This window comes from Gadus morhua, chromosome 16, assembly GCF_902167405.1.
Source record: "Gadus morhua chromosome 16, gadMor3.0, whole genome shotgun sequence".
NCBI lineage: Eukaryota > Metazoa > Chordata > Actinopteri > Gadiformes > Gadidae > Gadus > Gadus morhua.
This window is the reverse complement of record NC_044063.1, coordinates 8,209,550-8,227,347: the sequence shown is the minus strand read 5'-3', so window position 1 is coordinate 8,227,347 and position 17,798 is coordinate 8,209,550. Positions and strand designations below refer to the sequence as shown.

The following is a 17,798-nucleotide window of genomic DNA, read 5'->3' as shown; positions in this document are numbered from 1 at the left end:
TATACCATCACTGTGTTGTGACATCTGTGTGTGACGCGACATTGTCCGCAATTCGACAGCAAAGTGTGGTGGCCTCTCTGTGGGACATCCCAGTGCGTGACGTCCGTGTGCGTGACATCCCAGAGTGACCTCCCTGTGTTGCAGAGCGCTACGCCTTCCTGGGCGTGAGCCTCGTGGGCCAGAGCAGCGCGCGGGGTGACGGGGGAGTCTACATCGGCTCCATCATGAAGGGCGGGGCGGTGGCCGCGGACGGACGCATCGAGCCCGGAGACATGCTGCTGCAGGTAGGGCCCCCTGTCGGTCGGTCCGACCGCCCGTCTGTCTGACCAATGCGTCCGTCGTAACACCTGTCCGTCAGACCAGGTAGTGGCCTGACCCTATCTGTGTGTGTGTGTGTGTGTGTGTGTGTGTGTGTGTGTGTGTGTGTGTGTGTGTGTGTGTGTGTGTGTGTGTGTTTCAAGGTGAATGACATCACCTTTGAGAACATGACTAACGACGAGGCCGTCAGGGTGCTGAGAGACGTCGTCCACAAACCCGGGTAAGACCCTCTAACTAACTCACCCTAACTGGCTTAACCTTAACTAGACACAAAGACTGTCTGTCTGACCACCTGCCTGTCTGTCTGCAGGCCCATCACACTGACGGTTGTGAAGTGCTGGGATCCACAGCCGGAGAACTGCTTCACACTCGCCAGGAGTAAGATACACACACACACACACACACACACACACACACACACACACACACACACACACACACACACACACACACACACACACACACACACACGCCTCATAGACAATCAATACACAAAGCACTTCCGTTACACACAAACATAACATGGTGTGTGTGTTCCAGGTGAACCAGTGAGACCCATCGACCCGGCAGCCTGGGTGTCACACACGGCCGCCATGACCGGACTCCTACCCCCCCACTACGGTACCTAGGCTCTACCCTCTGGATGTACCCTCCTACTACTCTACCCTAGCCTGGCTAACGCCAGACCTCATCTCAATCTACGTTGAGAAGAGGTCTGGGAACCACGCATTCATTTTCTCGTATTTGAGGCGTGGTTTACGATTGCCCGGAGCCGTTTATTGAGCGCTACGAATGTCTCATCGTGTGAGTCTGTACGTAGCTCATAGCCAATCGTATCAATTAACCAGGTGACGTATGTAGAGCCACAGAAATTCGATGAGGAAGAAGATGATGGGTGTGTCGCATAGACGTCGTCGTCGTCTTGCCGTCCCTCCCCGTTCTGTGATTGGTTCCCTATCTCAGGCGAAAATCGGATCCAGCTGCCTAGAAGCGCGAAATGAAATCGCGCACAAGGCAGCATGGGTTTACCCAGGCTAACTCTACCCTCTACCCTCTAAGCTCTACCCTCTACCGTCTAATCTCTACCCTTTATACCAGGGGTTCTCAAAGTTTTGACAGCCGAGGGCCAATTTAGGAACCCAGAATTTGACTGAGGGCCGCCAAAGGAAAAAAAATTGACGGGAAACGCCGTCAGCATCCCAGTGGTGAAAAAAAACATTGCACCTTGGACCTCTGGGAGTGAGGTCAAGTGAGGTCTAAATCACAAAACTGAAGTTCATCCTTTCAAAGTAATGTACAGTCGGATTAAAACGAACAAATAACAGGATTTAATTGAAAGCTAGAGAGAGTCGACTTTTCTCTTTATATTTAATTATTTTTGTTTAAATTAATATTGATATAATAAAACAAAAACAAAAAAATATATATATATCTTTTTTTTTGCTTACATCTGTATGTCATTGCGGAATGACATACAGATGAGGAATGTTTCTGCGGGCCGCCATTGGCCCGCAGAAACTTTTCTCATTTAGTTTATGTTTTAAAAAGCACTTATTTTGAGAGCCTCTACCCCAATTTCTCTACCCCGTATTCTTTGCCCCCTTACCACTCTGCGGCTCTCTGTCCATCTCACTGTAGGTCAGGAGGAGGACCATCGTCTGACCATCCACAGTGACATGGCGATTGTTGCCAAGGCGATGGCCAATCCCCAGTCAGGGCTCGAAGTACGGGACAGGATGTGGCTGAAGATCACTATACCAAACGCCTTCATAGGTACACACACACACACACACACACACACACACACACACACACACACACACACACACACACACACACACACACACACACACACACACACACACACACACACACACACACACACACACACACACACACACACACACACAAACACAGCCTAACGCCTTCTTAGGTGAACACATACACAAACACACAATGCGATGCTGTGCTTGGGGTACAGCAGGGGTTAAAGGTTAGAGGGCATGCCCCCACAGGCTCTGAGGTGGTGGACTGGCTCCAGCGGAGGGTGGAGGGCTTCTCCGACCGCAGGGAAGCACGGCGCTACGCCGCTAACCTGCTAGCCTCGGGACACATCAGACCCACCGTCAGCAAGATCAGCTTCTCAGAGCAGTGTTACTACGCCTTCAACAAGACCGCCACAGGAGGTGAGCAGCTCCCCCTCTCATAGCTCCTTCTCCCCTGGCCTCTGCCTCTCTGTACGTGTTTCTGTGATATTAAGCCTCTCCTCTCGCCTCCCCCTTCCCTCTCCAACGCATCTCCTCTCCCCTCCCCCCCGACCCTCTCCCCTCTTCTCTCCTCTCCTCTCTCATCTGTCCTCCGTCCTCTCCTCCCTCCTTTCTTTTCTTCCTCCTCCACTGTCCACTCCTCTTGCTCGTTCCTCTTCTCCTCCTCTCTGCTCTCTCCCTTCCTCCTCCTCCTCCCTTCCTCCTCCTCCTCCTCCTCCCTTCCTCCTCCCCCTCCTCCTCCTCCTCCTCCTCCTCCTCCTTCTCCTTCTCCTCCTTCTTCCCCTCCTCCTTCTCTTCCTATCCCTCCTCCTCCTCTTCCTCTTCCTATCCCTCCTCCTCCTCCTCCCCCTCCTTCTCCTCCTCCTCCTTCTCTTCTGCTCTCTCCCTTCCTCCTCCTCCTCCTCCTCCTCCTCCTCCTCCTCTCTGCTGTCTCCCTTCCTCCTCCTCCTCCTCTCTGCTCTCTGGTCTCTCCCTTCCTCCTCCTCCTCCCCCCCCTCCTCCTCCTCCTCCTCTGTCTCCACCTCCTCCTCATCCTCCTCTGTCTCCACCTCCTCCTCCTCTTCCTCTTCCTCTCTACCAGACATGGGGCTGTCTCCAGATGGCTGTGCTCCTCTCCATCAGCGGGGGTCCCTCCCTGGCCAGTACCCCGTTCCTCACCCCTACGGTTCCCCCCCTCCCCCCCTGCACTCCCCCTGGGGACCCCCACGGAGCCACAAGAGTGGAGGTCAGAGGTCACCCTGCCTGAAACGTATCATTCAAACAACTGTTTAATCTACATAAAATACCGTCAGCATTACCTTCAGCTATATCGTCAGCAGATAATCAATACCGGTAGTAGCTATATCATAAATACATAATCAATTCCATCAATTATATATCTTAAACCAATATCTTAAACTTTATCACTAATATCCTCCCTATATCAACAATATCCATCTACCTTTCTATCTATCCATCTACCATCAGCAATGTTCTCCTCTGTTATCCTCCGGGAATATCCGCTGTATAACATCAATGACTTTTCTTGATTCTCAATTCTGTCATCAATATCATCAATATATCATCAATATCATCACTATATCATCAATATCATCACTATATCATCAATATCATCACTATATCATCAATATCTTCAGCTATTTCATCAATATCCCCGTCAATGGGATAAAGTCGATGGGTATATCATAGCTATCTTCCTCTAGATCCTAAATATGATGGCATGATGTCATCAGCGTGATGTCATCAGCGTGATGTCATCAGTGTTTTTCCCTCCTACAGGAAGTCCTAGCAGTGGCTCTGAGCGCAGGCAGAGACAGGAACTCGCCCCTTCCCCCCTCCTGAGCAGACAGGAAGCGGGGGACCCCCCCGCTGAGGAAGGCACCCCCCAGCCTCCCTCCAGTCCCCCCTCCTCCCTTCCTGGCCGGGGTCACGACCTCTCGTCCGAGCTGCCCGCCTCGCGCCAGTCCTTCCGCCTCGCCATCGCTAACCCCAGCGACCTCCTGCTGGACGTCATGTGACCTCCCCCCTGAAGTTATGTGACCTCCCGCTGTAAGTCATTTGGCCTTCTGCTGGACGTCGTGCGACCTCCTTATGATGTCATGCGACTTCCTGATGACATCATTTGACCTCCTGCGATGCCCCCTGACGACGTAATGTGACCTTGACGACCTCATGAAGCACAGCTGTATGTAGCTGCATTCTAATCAAGACTAAACTCAAATAAATATTATTATTAATATCTTCTTGATATTTATAATATTATTAATGACAATATTTATATTTATAAAATTATTAATAACAATATTATTATGTATAATATTATTATTAACTATATTTTTATATATGATATTGTTATTATCATTATTATGAATAACAATCTTCTTATACATGTCGTTATTTAAACGAGAAGGGACTCCCTGATCACCCTGTGGCTGGGGGTCCTGGCTCTGCCACGATGCCCCCCGCAGGACCTGCTCAAGGACGGGCTGGCGGGGTTTAGGGGACCTATTCCAGTAGTTGTCGTGTCTCACGTAGTTTTCCACTCTAGATTAATTCACACTGAAGATGAAATACTGTTGGAACGAACAATACCGATGCTTGTACTGTACAAATGTAACACAACTATATGAAGGAGCTTTATTTCACCCTTCTAACTAAATGGCCACGCATACACACACACTGCGGGGTAATGGTAATGGTTCCTCCAAGGATATTGGTTTATTTACATGTATTGTTATTTATTGTGACATCACTGGATTCTCATTCATGTGAATATTACTCATTTTATTTATTGACATATTTACATATTTGGTTGGTACCTTTATGTTTGTGTGTTTATTTTTTAAAATGTAATAAAAGCTTGTTTTTGGAGTCATGAAATGTTGGTTTTATTGTGTGCGTGTGTGGGCCTTCGATGAACATCTTATTGTCTATATTCTAGTCATTCTGATAAGTTGTGTGTTCAATCCATAAAACGCATTCGTTTTAAGCTTATAACACGGTCCTCATTCAAGTATATAGTCGTGTGTACAACACAACACTAAATGGCTATTAAGCCGAGTAGGGTGTAAAACAAACGCAAGGAAAATAAGGAAGGAGAAAGAAAATAAGGAAGTTTAGGTAGTGCTGGTTGTTGGTTTGAATCCCGGTGTTGGTGCTGTTGGGTGCTGATTGTAAGGGTTGCATCCCGGTGTTGGTGCTGATTGTTTGGTCGCATCCCGGTGTTGGTGCTGATTGTTGGGTTGCAGCCGGCAGCGGTTTGTGGGTGCTGGTTGGTGGATCGCATCCCTCCAGCGGTGTATTGTTGCTGGTTGTTGGGTCGCATCCCTCCAGCGGTGTGTTGTTGGTGCTGATTGTTGAGTTGCATCCCTCCAGCGGTGTGTTGGTGCTGGTCGTTGGGTCGCATCCTGGTAGCGGTGTGTTGGTGCTGTTGTTCGGTCGCATCCCGGGAGCTGTGTGTTGGTGCTGGTTGTTGGTTCGCATCCCGTCCTTCTGGGATCATCTGACAGCAGAGTCCAGCCAGTCGTCGACATCTTGCTTCAGACCGAGGAGGGGAAGGTGAGTGCGGTTCTTGACGTGTAAACCGATTATTCTTCCTGGTGTGTGCGGTGCATTTGGTGTGTAGCGGTGTGTGGGGTACTGTTGTGTTACAGGTACGATTAGACGTGTTTTTACATGTTATATTTTGTGTGTTATCATGTTAAGAGTCTGCATTGCAGCAGAGCTAGCATCCTCAGCTAGCTCGGTTAGCTCGCTGGCTAGCGGTGTCAGATGATATTCTTCATGTTATCTTGGTTCTCTTGACGCCGGATCTCGACATATCTGTGTTTCAATATAAATAACATAACATAAAGCCTCTGCATGAACATCACGATGAACACGACCCACCATCAGATGATCGGCTAAGCTAAGCAGCTAGCCAAATATATATATATATATATATATATATATATATATATATATATATATATATATATATATATATATATATATATATAAAAAAATGTAGAAATTCCGATACTTAGATTAGGATCGATAACAATAGCATCTACCAATGCAATATGTGGGTCAACAAAATACTTCTTACAATGCAAACGAAATAGCCTTCAATATGGCATTTTAATTGATCACATAATGGTGTTGGATCAATAACAAATGTAGTATTCCTAACTCATTTAAAATATATTATAGTTTAAAGGTATAGTATTATTACTAATAGTACTGTAAATAATTGATTGTGCTTAATATTGTGACCAGGCTGGTCTGCTGTATAGACACTGATGTAACGCTCTGTCATAGCTTCCATAATGGAGCATAGACTGTGTTTTCAGTACGTAGAAATGTAGAAGCAAAGTCTACTTTTCATTTTTTACAGTCTACTTTCTGTTTATATATTGAAATGTTATTCTTATTGAAATGTATACAACGTCCTGTAGGTTCTGCTGTGGCAACCTTATTTCCCTTCTGGGATCATTTTTATCTAAGGTTAAAATGCAGATCTTTAAAATATCCGTTATTATTACATATTTTGTCTTAAAGGTGCTGTAGATAAGATTTAACAGCTATCATATATTATATATGCTAGTATTATTAAAGGTGCTGTAGGTTATATATCTTTATCTATATCTATCTATCTATATATATATCCGTCAGCTCTTAGTGATTGAAATGGGCTGTGAGAATATCTGTTCTGGTTGACTGCAGCGGCCTCTGTAGTAGAATATTTCGATTTCAAACCGCTCCCGCTCCCAGCTAATTTCCGCTCTCTTCCACTCTTTTCTGCTCTTACCTGCAGCACTTTTTTAAAGTCTGCTCTGCTGTCTCCCCATAGGCTGGCAGATAATGGGCGTGGCTGAGTGACTGCCAGGTATCCATCATGATTGGAGGACTGTTCATCTACAACCACAAGGGGGAGGTGCTGATCTCCCGGGTGTACAGGGATGACATCGGGTGAGTGTCCATACTGTCTCCCTGCGTGTTGGTACTGGGCATGATATGATGCTACCCTGTTTCCCTAGGTTATGTTTTCAGCACTGGTGCAGAGGTGTGTATGAGGTGCACCATGTTGTTGTGTGTGTGCACGTGTGCTGAGGTGTGTGTGAGGTGCACTATGTTGGTGTGCACGATGCTGAGGTGCACTATGTTGATGTGCACGATGCTGAGGTGCACTATGTTGATGTGCGTGTGCATGCAGCTGAGGTGAGGATCCAGCAAGCGCACTGTGTGAGATGCTGAAAATACGGTTACAGCGATACAGTTCATTCTGCTGTCTGTAGCCATCCCATCGTCTGGGTTACATAATACTACTGTATATAATAATAATACTGTCGCTTCGGTTCTCCACAATTAGATATGTAGTCTTCTTTCTATCATTAAGTCTTGTTTTGTAACCCCTTCTCTTAATGCCTTCTAGTCTAAAGCCATTCATGAGCTGATGCCACCGCATCACTTCATCGTCGTCATGTGGTTTTTTTTCCTTTTTATTCTGCAACGCTATTTTGAGGTCAATATTATTCCACAATGTTTCATTAATCACAATAATGAAAATGTAACATTTGAGTGGGTGCAGTAGGGGGCACCTATGATTTGTTTTTTACAAATTATTGAAAAATAGGTCAAAAACATAAATTATTATAAAAAATGTATACAACACATATTGTTTGCTTTGCTGATTGCGGTGGCGCTGGTAATCTGGCAGTGGCGCTGCGCCACAGCTGGCTGCAAGGGGGGCAAACACTTAGAGTTGTTTATCCACTCCATATCCATCATGGGAGCCCTACATGATGCACAGGCGAAACCTTAGCTCAATCGTTCAAAAAATGTTCTTCTGGTACATCAGCTCAGTGACCGTAGAAGACAACACAGGACTCCATACTCGGAGGGACACGACGCATGGGCCTGCAAGGCCTAAAAAAAAAAAAGTTTGGTTCCTGTTGGTTGTCAGTTGAGGTCATGGGTAGGTAGGGAATTTATTTTATTTTTTTATTTTATTTTTTCCAGCGGCAGCGAATGATAGGTAGGTTGTTTTCATTTAAAAACGAGAAAATTCGCTCATCCTTGTACAGAATGAAGAGGTGCTGTACCAAAACGTAATTATAGAGGTGCTGTACCAAAAAGTAATTACATAAAAAATTTTTTTTTTTTTTTTATTTCTTTTTTTTTTATAAAACTCATAAAATAATTTGGGTCGCACATAAATTGACAGGGTCGGTCGGAAACCGGAACCAAACAAATTTTTTTTTTAGGCCCAATCAAGATGCAGAGGGGAGGGAGGATGCTTTGTGAAGCCGGTCTGGGATGCAGAGAGCTGTTGCTAGGCAACAGCCTAATCCAATGACACACTGTGCTGCTCAGTGACGAGAGTAGACGAGCCCCCCTCTTGTGATGACAAAGCTTTGGGTGACGCATCTGATACTTATTGGGTAGAACCATTGAATTAAGGATTTAAAACTTAGTGGTTGGCTTGCTGGCAGACAGACCTTCTGTACAGTTGTATCGTCAGTGTGTGTACAGGGGATACCTACCTATGGAGATGTGTAGCTATAGTACAGGGGATATCTGTGAAGGTGGGTGTAGCTTTGTGTGTGCACAGGTCTGTACCTGTACAGGTGTGTGTGTGTCAAGCTTTCTGTGTGTACTGGTGTGTAGCTGTTTGTATGTTTGCATACTGGTGTGTTGCTGGTGTGTAGCTGTACAGGTGTGTACTGGTGTGTAGCTGTGTGTGTGTGTTTGTATAAGTGTGTTGCTGGTGTGTGGGTGTGTACAGGTGTGTACTGGTGTGTAGCTGTTTGTGTGTGTGTGTGTGTGTGTGTGTGTTTGTATAAGTGTGTTGCTGGTGTGTGGGTGTGTACAGGTGTGTACTGGTGTGTAGCTGTTTGTGTGTGTGTGTGTGTGTGTTTGTATAAGTGTGTTGCTGGTGTGTGGGTGTGTACAGGTGCGCGGCTGTACGGGTGTGTGGCGCGTGTGACCAGGTGTGTAACGGGTTCTTGTCTCCCCATGCGTCCAGGCGTAACGCGGTGGATGCGTTCCGCGTGAACGTCATCCACGCCCGCCAGCAGGTGCGCTCCCCCGTCACCAACATCGCCCGCACCAGCTTCTTCCACGTCAAGCGCTCCAACATCTGGCTGGCGGCCGTCACCAAGCAGAACGTCAACGCCGCCATGGTGTTCGAGTTCCTGTACAAGATGTGCGACGTCATGACGGCCTACTTCAGCAAGATCAGCGAGGAGAACATCAAGAACAACTTCGTGCTCATCTATGAGCTGCTCGACGGTACGGAACCATCACATCAATTCAGAACCATCCTTACCCCCCCCCCCCCCCCCCCCGACCCCCCGACCCCACCTTGCAGAACAGCTACCAGGGTTCTCTTCGTTCTGGTCTGCAGGGGGACCCCGCCCAGGATCCGTATGTGTTGGGGTCCATGCTTTTTTTATGGTCAATTGGTACCAGGAGTTGAGTTGAGTGAGGACAGAAGAAAGGCGCCCAGTTCAGACGTGTGTAGCTGCTGGATCCCATTACGGAGTCCCACTGCCATCTGTTGGACGAACTGCAGACTGGTACCACTCGGTGCACTGCCCGACTGGCAGCCAAGCTGTGTTATTTGAGCAGGAAATCTGGGACTCATTCCCACATATAGGCTCTGCGAATTGAGACTTTCCCCCCGTCAGCCCCTAAGTGCTACTACTTGTCTCCTGGAAGGTTCAGTGGAACAGCATTATGGAGGAACACTTTTGGAATACATTTTGGAATTCAGCCGAGCTATTGACAGACAGGGAGTGCTCTGATCTCCAGGAAGCCATGACACTCTGTGGTGCTGTAGTTTTTTTAGGTTTTGATTTTTGTATGCTGGATGAGAAAATCAAGACCTAAAGAAAATCCAGCGCTGCAGCTCTGTACTCTCTGCTCTCTGATCTAACAGTCAAGGTAAGCGAAGTCAGAAAGACGCTTTACTCTAGGGACTTCCAGATGAGGTGGAGAAATATCAAAGAAAAACTACGACAGGAACTGCAAACATGGAAGTGCACCACAAACAGGTTTGCAGAAAGCAGCCGGATGTGACTGAAGCCCTCGGAATCTGAAACACGCTTCAACGGAGACCTGCGCTGGTGACGCGTCGATTAGTTTCTGCGTGAAATACGCTGTGTTACACGACAGAACGGAATGCGACCCCGCCATGCGAATCAAACCCAAACAGAGTGCAGCGTGGGTAGAAGGCGAAACAAGAGGTCCACGGTCCTTCTCATGCTGTGCGATGTGTCTCAGTGATAATGTTGTCCAGACGTTACTTTGATGTCTGATTCTTTCATTCTGATGGTCTAAGCTTTATAATGAAAGCCAGGATGGAAGCTCACCGTTAATGGTCACCCTGTGTTTCCCCTCTTCCGCAAATATCTTCTTGTCCCTCATATTATCATTCGGAAAACTATGTCTGTGGGACGAGACTTCTCATGCATATCTGTACACAAATTCTGTCTTTTAGAAAACTATGTATGTGGGGCTAGACTGCTCATTCATATAGGTATACATCTTCTATCATGACTATGTCGTTCCCCAGGAAACTTTCTGACCAGTACTTTTTGGTTCTTGTTGTAGAGATCCTGGACTTCGGCTACCCTCAGAACTCAGAGAGTGGAGCCCTGAAGACCTTCATTACCCAGCAGGGCATCAAGAGCCAGGTCAGAGAGTCCCTACACACAAACTGACACTGTATTTACACTGTGTGTGCACTTTATTTATCATGGGCGCATCGCCGCATCCCAACCAAAGCGTTTGATTACGTACTTACACTTTATTTACAATGTGCACTTTATTCACACCGCATGTGCGCTTCCTCAACTCTGCAACCGTGTGTGTGTGTGTGTGTGTGTGGGTGTGTGGGTGTGTGGGTGGGTGGGTGGGTGGGTGACCCTCACACTACACACACACACCATGGGGTCACAATGCATGACAACATAGTAGAAGAACATGTCCTATAGGATGGAAGAGTCACCATGACAACATAGTAGAACGTGTCCTATAGGATGGTAGGGTCACCATGACAACATAGAAGAACAAAGTGTAAAATGTGTGTTTTCTCTCCTCGGACGGACCTGCCGCATCACAGCATCATGTAAGTTTCTCGCCAATACCGATATCAAAATGAAGTGTGAACATGTGTTTCCCGGGCCCCTTGTTTCCAGGGCAGCAGCACCCCTTCTCCATAGTGACAGTGTCCCGTGTCCAGAGTTACATTGTCCCTTCTCCCTTGTCTCCATAGTAACAGTGTCCCGTCTCCCTTGTCTCCATGGTAACGGTGTCTCGTCTCCAGAGTTACATTGTCCCGTCTTCCTTGTCTCCAGAGTAACACTGTCCCATCGCCATAGTAACAGGGTCCCGTCTCCAGAGTAACCGTGTCCCGTCCCCTTTGTCTCCAGGGTTACAGCGTCCCGTCTCCCTGGTCTCCAGGGTAACAGTGGCCGTCTCCCTTCTCTCCATAGTAACGGTGTCCCCTGTCTCCATAGTAACGTTGTCCCGTCTCGCTTGTCTCCAGAGTAAGGACGAGCAGTCCCAGATCACCAGCCAGGTGACCGGACAGATCGGCTGGCGGCGTGAAGGCATCAAGTACCGCCGCAACGAGCTGTTCCTAGACGTCCTGGAGAGCGTCAACCTACTCATGTCCCCACAAGGTCAGAAAACATACAGCTATTCATATTTATCATATTTATATTTATGTGTATTTTTACAAAATCGTGTGTGTGTATTAAATACTCTTTACATCTTGACGTAAATCAATAAATCAAGTTTCAAAAGGAAAGAAATCAGTTATGTGTGTTGACGTGTGTATGTGTAAATGTGTATATTAATGTCCGCGTCTGGGTGTGTGTGTTTGTGGTGTACTAATATGTCTGCGAATTTGTGTTTATATTAATGTTTGTATACTAATGTGGGTGTTTTATTAATGTGTCAGTGTGTGTGTGTATATATTAATGTTTGTTTGTTTGTGTACTAAGATGCTTGTATGTTCTAATTTCTGTGTGTTTATTAATGTGTGTCTGTGCGAATGTGTATATCTGAATGTTTGTGTACTAACGTGCGTGTGTGTTGATGTAGGTCAGGTGCTCAGTGCCCACGTGTCGGGCCGGGTGGTGATGAAGAGCTATCTGAGCGGGATGCCCGAGTGCAAGTTTGGAATGAACGACAAGATCGTGATTGACAAGCAGCAAGGCAAGGGAGCCACGTCGGACGACTCGGCCAAGAGGTTAGAGGTCAACTCCCCAAGCTCACACGTGCTTCAGATGATGTTTTTTTTCTTTTAAGATAATAATAACATGTTGTTTAAATGTCATTTGTCTCGCAGTAAGAAAAATATGATTAATTTATTGGAATATACATATATTTCATCGTTTCACCCTGATAGGGCTCTGTAATGTCTATCAAAATTAGAATAATGACTATAATGATATAATATAATTATAAATACATTTATGTATGTCTCTTTTAATGGATACTTTAAATTTGAGACATTTGTTTAAATCGCCTCATAACTTGAATGTCTCTCTCTGTGTCTGTCTTTCTGTCCGCCTGTCCGTCCGTCTGTCTACCTCTGTGTCTGTCTGCCCGTCCATCTGTCTGTCCGTCTCCCCAGTGGGAAGCAGTCCATAGCGATAGACGACTGCACCTTCCACCAGTGTGTTCGTCTCAGCAAGTTTGACTCGGAGCGCAGCATCAGCTTCATCCCCCCCGACGGAGACTACGAGCTCATGAGGTCAGGGGTCATCCGTCCTGAACCCCCTTTATCCTGGGACCCAAAAGACCACGTCCCCCACACCCAGAACAAACACTGCCATAAGGGCCCCATGTTTGAGGGTCCGGGTACTTCTAGGGCTGCTCGATTATGGGGAAAAAGCATAATCACGATTATTTTAGTCAATATTGAAATCACGATTATTCAAACAATTATTTTTGAGTTTGAAAACATGTTGTATTTATTCAGCAGGTCTCTCCCAAAAAATCTAGTTGTAATTGAGAACTCTGAAATTTCGCCTTAAGTAAATACACAAAATGGTCAAAAAAAAAATGTTCCAATCTAAAATGATATACAGATATGTGTCCAGCGGTTCTGCCCTTTCTATAAATCATAAAAAATAATATATCTAATAAAATAAATCGGAAAACTCGGATTATGTTAATTTTCTGATCGTTTGCCGCTAAAATCGTAATCGCGATCAAAATTCAATTAATCGCCCAGCCCTAGGAACTTCTGTCGTTGTTGCGGCCAAATACTTGATTCTGAGGAACCTTTTCTCCAACGTTGCAGTAAGACAGGCAACGCTTTGTGTGATTCCCTCGAAGTTTGAAACAGGAAGATTTGAAAAATATATATATAGATGTGGACATGTCTGTTTGCTCATAACATAAGAAGAAAGCACATTTTTTGGGCGATTTATGTGGAGAAGAACTGTATGATGATTGGTCGAACCCGACTGGGAATGCGCTGATTGGTCGATGTGTGGTTTGACGTGAGCTGCTGGCTGTGTTCCCAGGTACCGGACCACCAAGGACATCATCCTGCCCTTCAGGGTCATCCCCCTGGTGAGGGAGGTGGGCCGCACCAAGCTGGAGGTCAAGGTGGTCATCAAGTCCAACTTCAAGGCCTCGCTGCTGGCCCAGAAGATCGAGGTCAGACTCACAGTCAGTCAGTCAGTCAGTCAGTCAGTCAGTCAGTCAGCCAGCCAGCCAGTCAGTCAGTCACTAGTCTTGTCATGCATGTATACAGGGAGGACTGATGTCACGGGTACAGGGTCTAATCAGGGACCCTGGGTCGAAGTGTTGGGGGTTGTCGGGTTGTGTTGTAAGGCTGTGTGTGTGTGTCCCAGGTGCGAATCCCCACCCCCCTGAACACCAGCGGGGTGCAGGTCATCTGTATGAAGGGGAAGGCCAAGTACAAGGCCAGCGACAACGCCATCGTCTGGAAGTAGGTGGAGCTACGGTACTTGGACCGCCCACTCCTGCTTGTCACCCAGTATTCAATGTGAGTGTGTGTGTGTGTGTGTGTGTGTGTGTGCGTGCAGGATTAAGCGCATGGCTGGGATGAAGGAGTCTCAGATCAGTGCTGAGATTGAGCTGCTGCCCACCAATGAGAAGAAGAAGTGGACTCGCCCCCCCATCTCCATGAACTTTGAGGTCAGTTGTCTGCCTGTCTGTCCCTTTTTCCATATATGAGCTTGTCTGTTTGTAAGGTTGTCTGTGTAAGCCTGTCTGTCTGTAACCCTGTCTGTCTGTAAGCCTGTCTGTCTGTAAGCCTGTCTGTCTGTAAGCCTGTCTGTGTGTAAGCCTGTCTGTGTGTTACCCTGTCTGTGTGTAACCCTGTCTGTGTTTTCCAGGTTCCCTTCGCCCCGTCAGGGTTGAAGGTGAGATACCTCAAGGTGTTTGAGTCCAAGCTGAACTACAGTGACCATGATGTCATCAAATGGGTGCGCTACATCGGTCGCAGTGGGATCTACGAGACTCGATGCTGATTGGCCAACAACAGAATTACCCACAATCCTCTACTCCCAGCTCCCCTCCGCCCTTTGGCCAGTCCCCGGACTATTTCCCTCAATCCTCCACTCCCTACAACCTATAGCTGTAGTCTTCTACGTGGACCACCGTGACCTGTCAATCATCTGTTATCTCCCTGCTGATTGGTGTAGCTCTTAGATCCCACCCCTTCGCTGTCAGGGTAGCTCAGCTAGACCTGGAACTAGTTACCGCGGTAACTAGTAGTTATAGTAGTACACGAGTTACTACGGTACACACTGCAGTACACTAGTTGGGACTACAGTAGTTACCGTAATACCTTGTCCTTAGTACTACAGTAGTTAAAGTAACTAGTGTAAGTTGTCTGTCTGTGTGTGTTCCAGAGTATCTCTCTGCCATATCATAAATATCTTATATATTCATACATATATAAGATATTTATCCTATATATACCATTGATAAAGTATACCGTCTCCTTGGTTGTGTTAAAGTGATGATGATGATGAAGGCTGTAATGTACCAGGTGTATTCTGTCGTGACCAAATGTGTGTTGATGTAAGATGAGCGGCCAGTTGATCTGAAATAAAACGAATCAATACTACAACCTCCTGGTGTGTTCTCTGGTCTGGATGTCTTCGGTCCTGGCCTGTTTCAGTCCATTCCGGTCCTGTCTGCCCTGGTCTAGCTCTAGTCTAGTCTATATCTAGGCTGGTCTAGGTCCAGGTCAAGTCTGACTCTGTTTCATTCTGGTCTAGTCTAGATCTAGTCTGGTCTGGTCTAATCTGAATCTGTCTGTCTGGTCTACCTCTGGCCTGGTCATGTCTAGTCTGTGTGTTCTAGATCTAGTTTTGATCTGGTCAGGGTTATTCTAGGTATATTCAAGATCTACGTCTGCTCTAGGCTGAGGTTTAATCTGGGTCTAAATCTGCTCTGGACTATTCTTGGTCTAGTCTGGTTCTGGTCTAGTTTAGTTCTGTTCCGGGTCTAGGTCCTGTCTGGGGCTATTCTAGTCTGGGTTTGTTCTAGTTCTAGGTCTGGCCTAATTTGGGCCTGGTCTATTCTAGGACTGGTCTAGTCTGGGTCTAGCCTCGGTCTCGTCTAGTCTGGATCTGTTCCAGCTCCAAGTCTTGACGGTCTTTTAACGGCTCAATCCGATCCCGGCTCCCTAACATGGCTGTTGCCACGGTGACGGCGGGTGGAGGAATGCGGGGTGTGCTTGCTGCGCCTGCTGCGTGTTGATGGAAGGGTGGGGGTCCCCACGAGACAAACAAGAAGCAGGCGCGGGGCTGGAGGTCGCCCGGAGCGGTGGGAAAGATGGAAAGTAATCAGGTGAAATGTGGGAACCGTCAGCCTGGCAACCAGCCAGCCACCCTCGCTGCTGAGAGGGGGGTTAGGGGGGCTAGTGTGGGGTCGTGTGTGTGTGTGTGTGTGTGTGTGTGTGTTAGCGTGTGCATGGTTGGTAGCGTGTGTGTTAGCGTGTGCGGGGTGGCTAGCGTGTGTGTTAGCGTGTGCGTGGTGGTAGTGTGTGTGTGTGTGTCGGTGTGTGGGGGAGATGGACAGATGAATGGACAGACAGCGTAATTAAAAGCTCGTCGCTCAGCTGTCCTGGACGCACTGGTGGTCCGGTCTGCTTTGTGTCGTGGAGCCGCCAGCTCCTCCCAGTCCTGCTGGTCCAGAACCCCCACAGTCTCGCTGGGTGCTGTAGCTTACAGTCCTACTGGTCCAGAACCCCCACAGTATCGCTGGGTGCTGTACCTTACAGTCCTGCTGGACCAGAACGAAACTGCTCTGCTACGATCGACATCGTTATCATGTTTCAACGGAGTCATGTGTCAGAGGCTTTTATCCAGAGGGACTTGCGCTGAAGACAGAGAAATCGCAGTGAGGAGCAGGTTGGGGTTAGGGGGCCTCTCGCTCGAGGCTGCCTACAGGTAGACCAGACATTAGCATTCGAACCCAGAACCTTTCGACTTGGAGTCCAACACACTTAACACTAGACCAAGGGGTTCTTAAAGGTTTCCAATCTCGGGACCCAAAAGACAGTTTGAGTCAACCACCCACTCCCTCTGACACTATGTTTCTCCACAGTAAGTGATCCTTTCATCACTGGGTTCTCATCGCAAGGTTAGACATTTCAGAAGTTAAAACATGTCGCTAGATTAGGATTTAAAACATTGCTTGGCTAGGACTTAAAACATTGCAATGCTAGGAGTTAAATAGTGCTAGGCTAGGTGTTCAAAAAAGAGAGTTACACATGTTGCTAGACTGGGAATAAAAACATTTCTAGGCTAAGAGTTTAAACATGCCAGAGTTGCAAGGCTACAAATTTTAACTTGCCGCTAGGCTAGGAGTTAGTAGCTCGCTAGGCTACGAGTGAAATGAGCTAGATCTAGTGTAAGGGGCCCCAGGAACTGTAGGCCCCCCCAACGCTGACTGATGTTGGTAGCAGCCAACAGACAGGCGCTTGGCTCGGCCGAGCAACGCTAGCTGCCAAGCTGCTAAATGCCAGCGCTAAACAATGGATTTTTTAAAGAGAACAGAAGCTACTTAGCATGCACCATCAGAAGACTTCCTGTAAAAAATACAACTGTGACCAAGCTCGAAAGAAAGCCCATAGACTGGTGAAAGATTGGTGTTTGTATAAACATACACACAAATACAGTATTACTGCTCACTATTACGGTATTTTAAGAATGAGAACTAGCACGTCTCTCCTCTGTCATCCCTCCATCATGCTGTCTCTCCTCTATCATCTCTCCATCATTATTTTCTTCCTCTATCATCCCTCCATCATTCTGTCTCTCCTCTATCATCCTCCATCATTCTGTCTCTCCTCTATCATCCTCCATCACTCTGTCTCTCCTCTATCATCCCTCCATCACTCTGTCTCTCCTCTATCACTCTGTCTCTCCTCTATCATCCCTCCATCACTCTGTCTCTCCTCTATCATCCCTCCATCACTCTGTCTCTCCTCTATCATCCCTCCATCATTCTGTCTCTCCTCTATTATCCCTCATCATTCTGTCTCTCTATCATCCCTCCATCGTTTGTCACTCCACTCCCACTCCTTTTAAACAAGGAAGGTTTGGTCCCTGGGATTTCATTGGTTTGTGCCTGAACAAAGGGTAGGCCTGTCGTTTAGTAGGGTGGGCCAGGCAGTCCACTTGGAGAAACCAGCAATAGTAAGATACACTTTGAAAGTATAAAACCTTC

The 17,798-nt window shown here is 47.0% G+C and overlaps 2 protein-coding genes across 6 annotated transcripts in view; both read left to right on the top strand.

The window, feature by feature from the left end:
- dvl3b (dishevelled segment polarity protein 3b) overlaps window positions 1-4,955 on the top strand; it is a 9,904-nt gene extending 4,949 nt beyond the window's left edge. The window contains exons 8-15 of one of the 2 annotated variants that reach the window (XM_030381514.1): window positions 145-284; window positions 462-538; window positions 629-696; window positions 859-939; window positions 1,957-2,091; window positions 2,334-2,504; window positions 3,166-3,309; window positions 3,864-4,955. In XM_030381514.1, the coding sequence (XP_030237374.1) occupies window positions 145-284; window positions 462-538; window positions 629-696; window positions 859-939; window positions 1,957-2,091; window positions 2,334-2,504; window positions 3,166-3,309; window positions 3,864-4,102 (1,055 nt within the window). In that variant the 3' untranslated portion in view covers window positions 4,103-4,955. The remainder of the gene's footprint in view (window positions 1-144; window positions 285-461; window positions 539-628; window positions 697-858; window positions 940-1,956; window positions 2,092-2,333; window positions 2,505-3,165; window positions 3,310-3,863) is intronic. The other variant, XM_030381515.1, reaches the window with a different exon arrangement.
- Window positions 4,956-5,214: 259 nt separating this feature from the next.
- On the top strand, window positions 5,215-15,189 carry ap2m1b (adaptor related protein complex 2 subunit mu 1b). 4 transcript variants are annotated; one of them, XM_030381518.1, is made up of 12 exons: window positions 5,215-5,642; window positions 6,880-7,034; window positions 9,091-9,356; window positions 10,680-10,762; window positions 11,191-11,196; window positions 11,617-11,752; window positions 12,177-12,324; window positions 12,712-12,831; window positions 13,610-13,745; window positions 13,943-14,040; window positions 14,138-14,249; window positions 14,450-15,189. In XM_030381518.1, exons 2-12 carry the CDS (start codon window positions 6,961-6,963, stop codon window positions 14,582-14,584), a joined length of 1,314 nt encoding a protein of 437 aa, XP_030237378.1. In that variant the 5' UTR covers window positions 5,215-5,642; window positions 6,880-6,960; the 3' UTR covers window positions 14,585-15,189. The 4 variants fall into 4 exon arrangements, with proteins under 4 accessions (XP_030237378.1, XP_030237376.1, XP_030237379.1 ...); XM_030381516.1 differs by having other exon boundaries at window positions 5,216-5,642; window positions 6,916-7,034; XM_030381517.1 differs by lacking the exon at window positions 5,215-5,642 and adding an exon at window positions 5,713-5,737 and having other exon boundaries at window positions 6,916-7,034.
- The last annotated feature ends 2,609 nt before the right edge of the window (window positions 15,190-17,798 follow it).

Bases quoted from the DNA above. Each gene is read 5' to 3' on its own strand.
- ap2m1b (XM_030381518.1), top strand. From the start codon at position 6,961: ATGATTGGAGGACTGTTCATCTACAACCACAAGGGGGAGGTGCTGATC. The intron at 11,753-12,176 runs GTCAGAAAACAT...GTGTTGATGTAG, and splicing joins CCTACTCATGTCCCCACAAG to GTCAGGTGCTCAGTGCCCAC. The intron at 14,041-14,137 runs GTAGGTGGAGCT...GTGTGCGTGCAG, and splicing joins GACAACGCCATCGTCTGGAA to GATTAAGCGCATGGCTGGGA.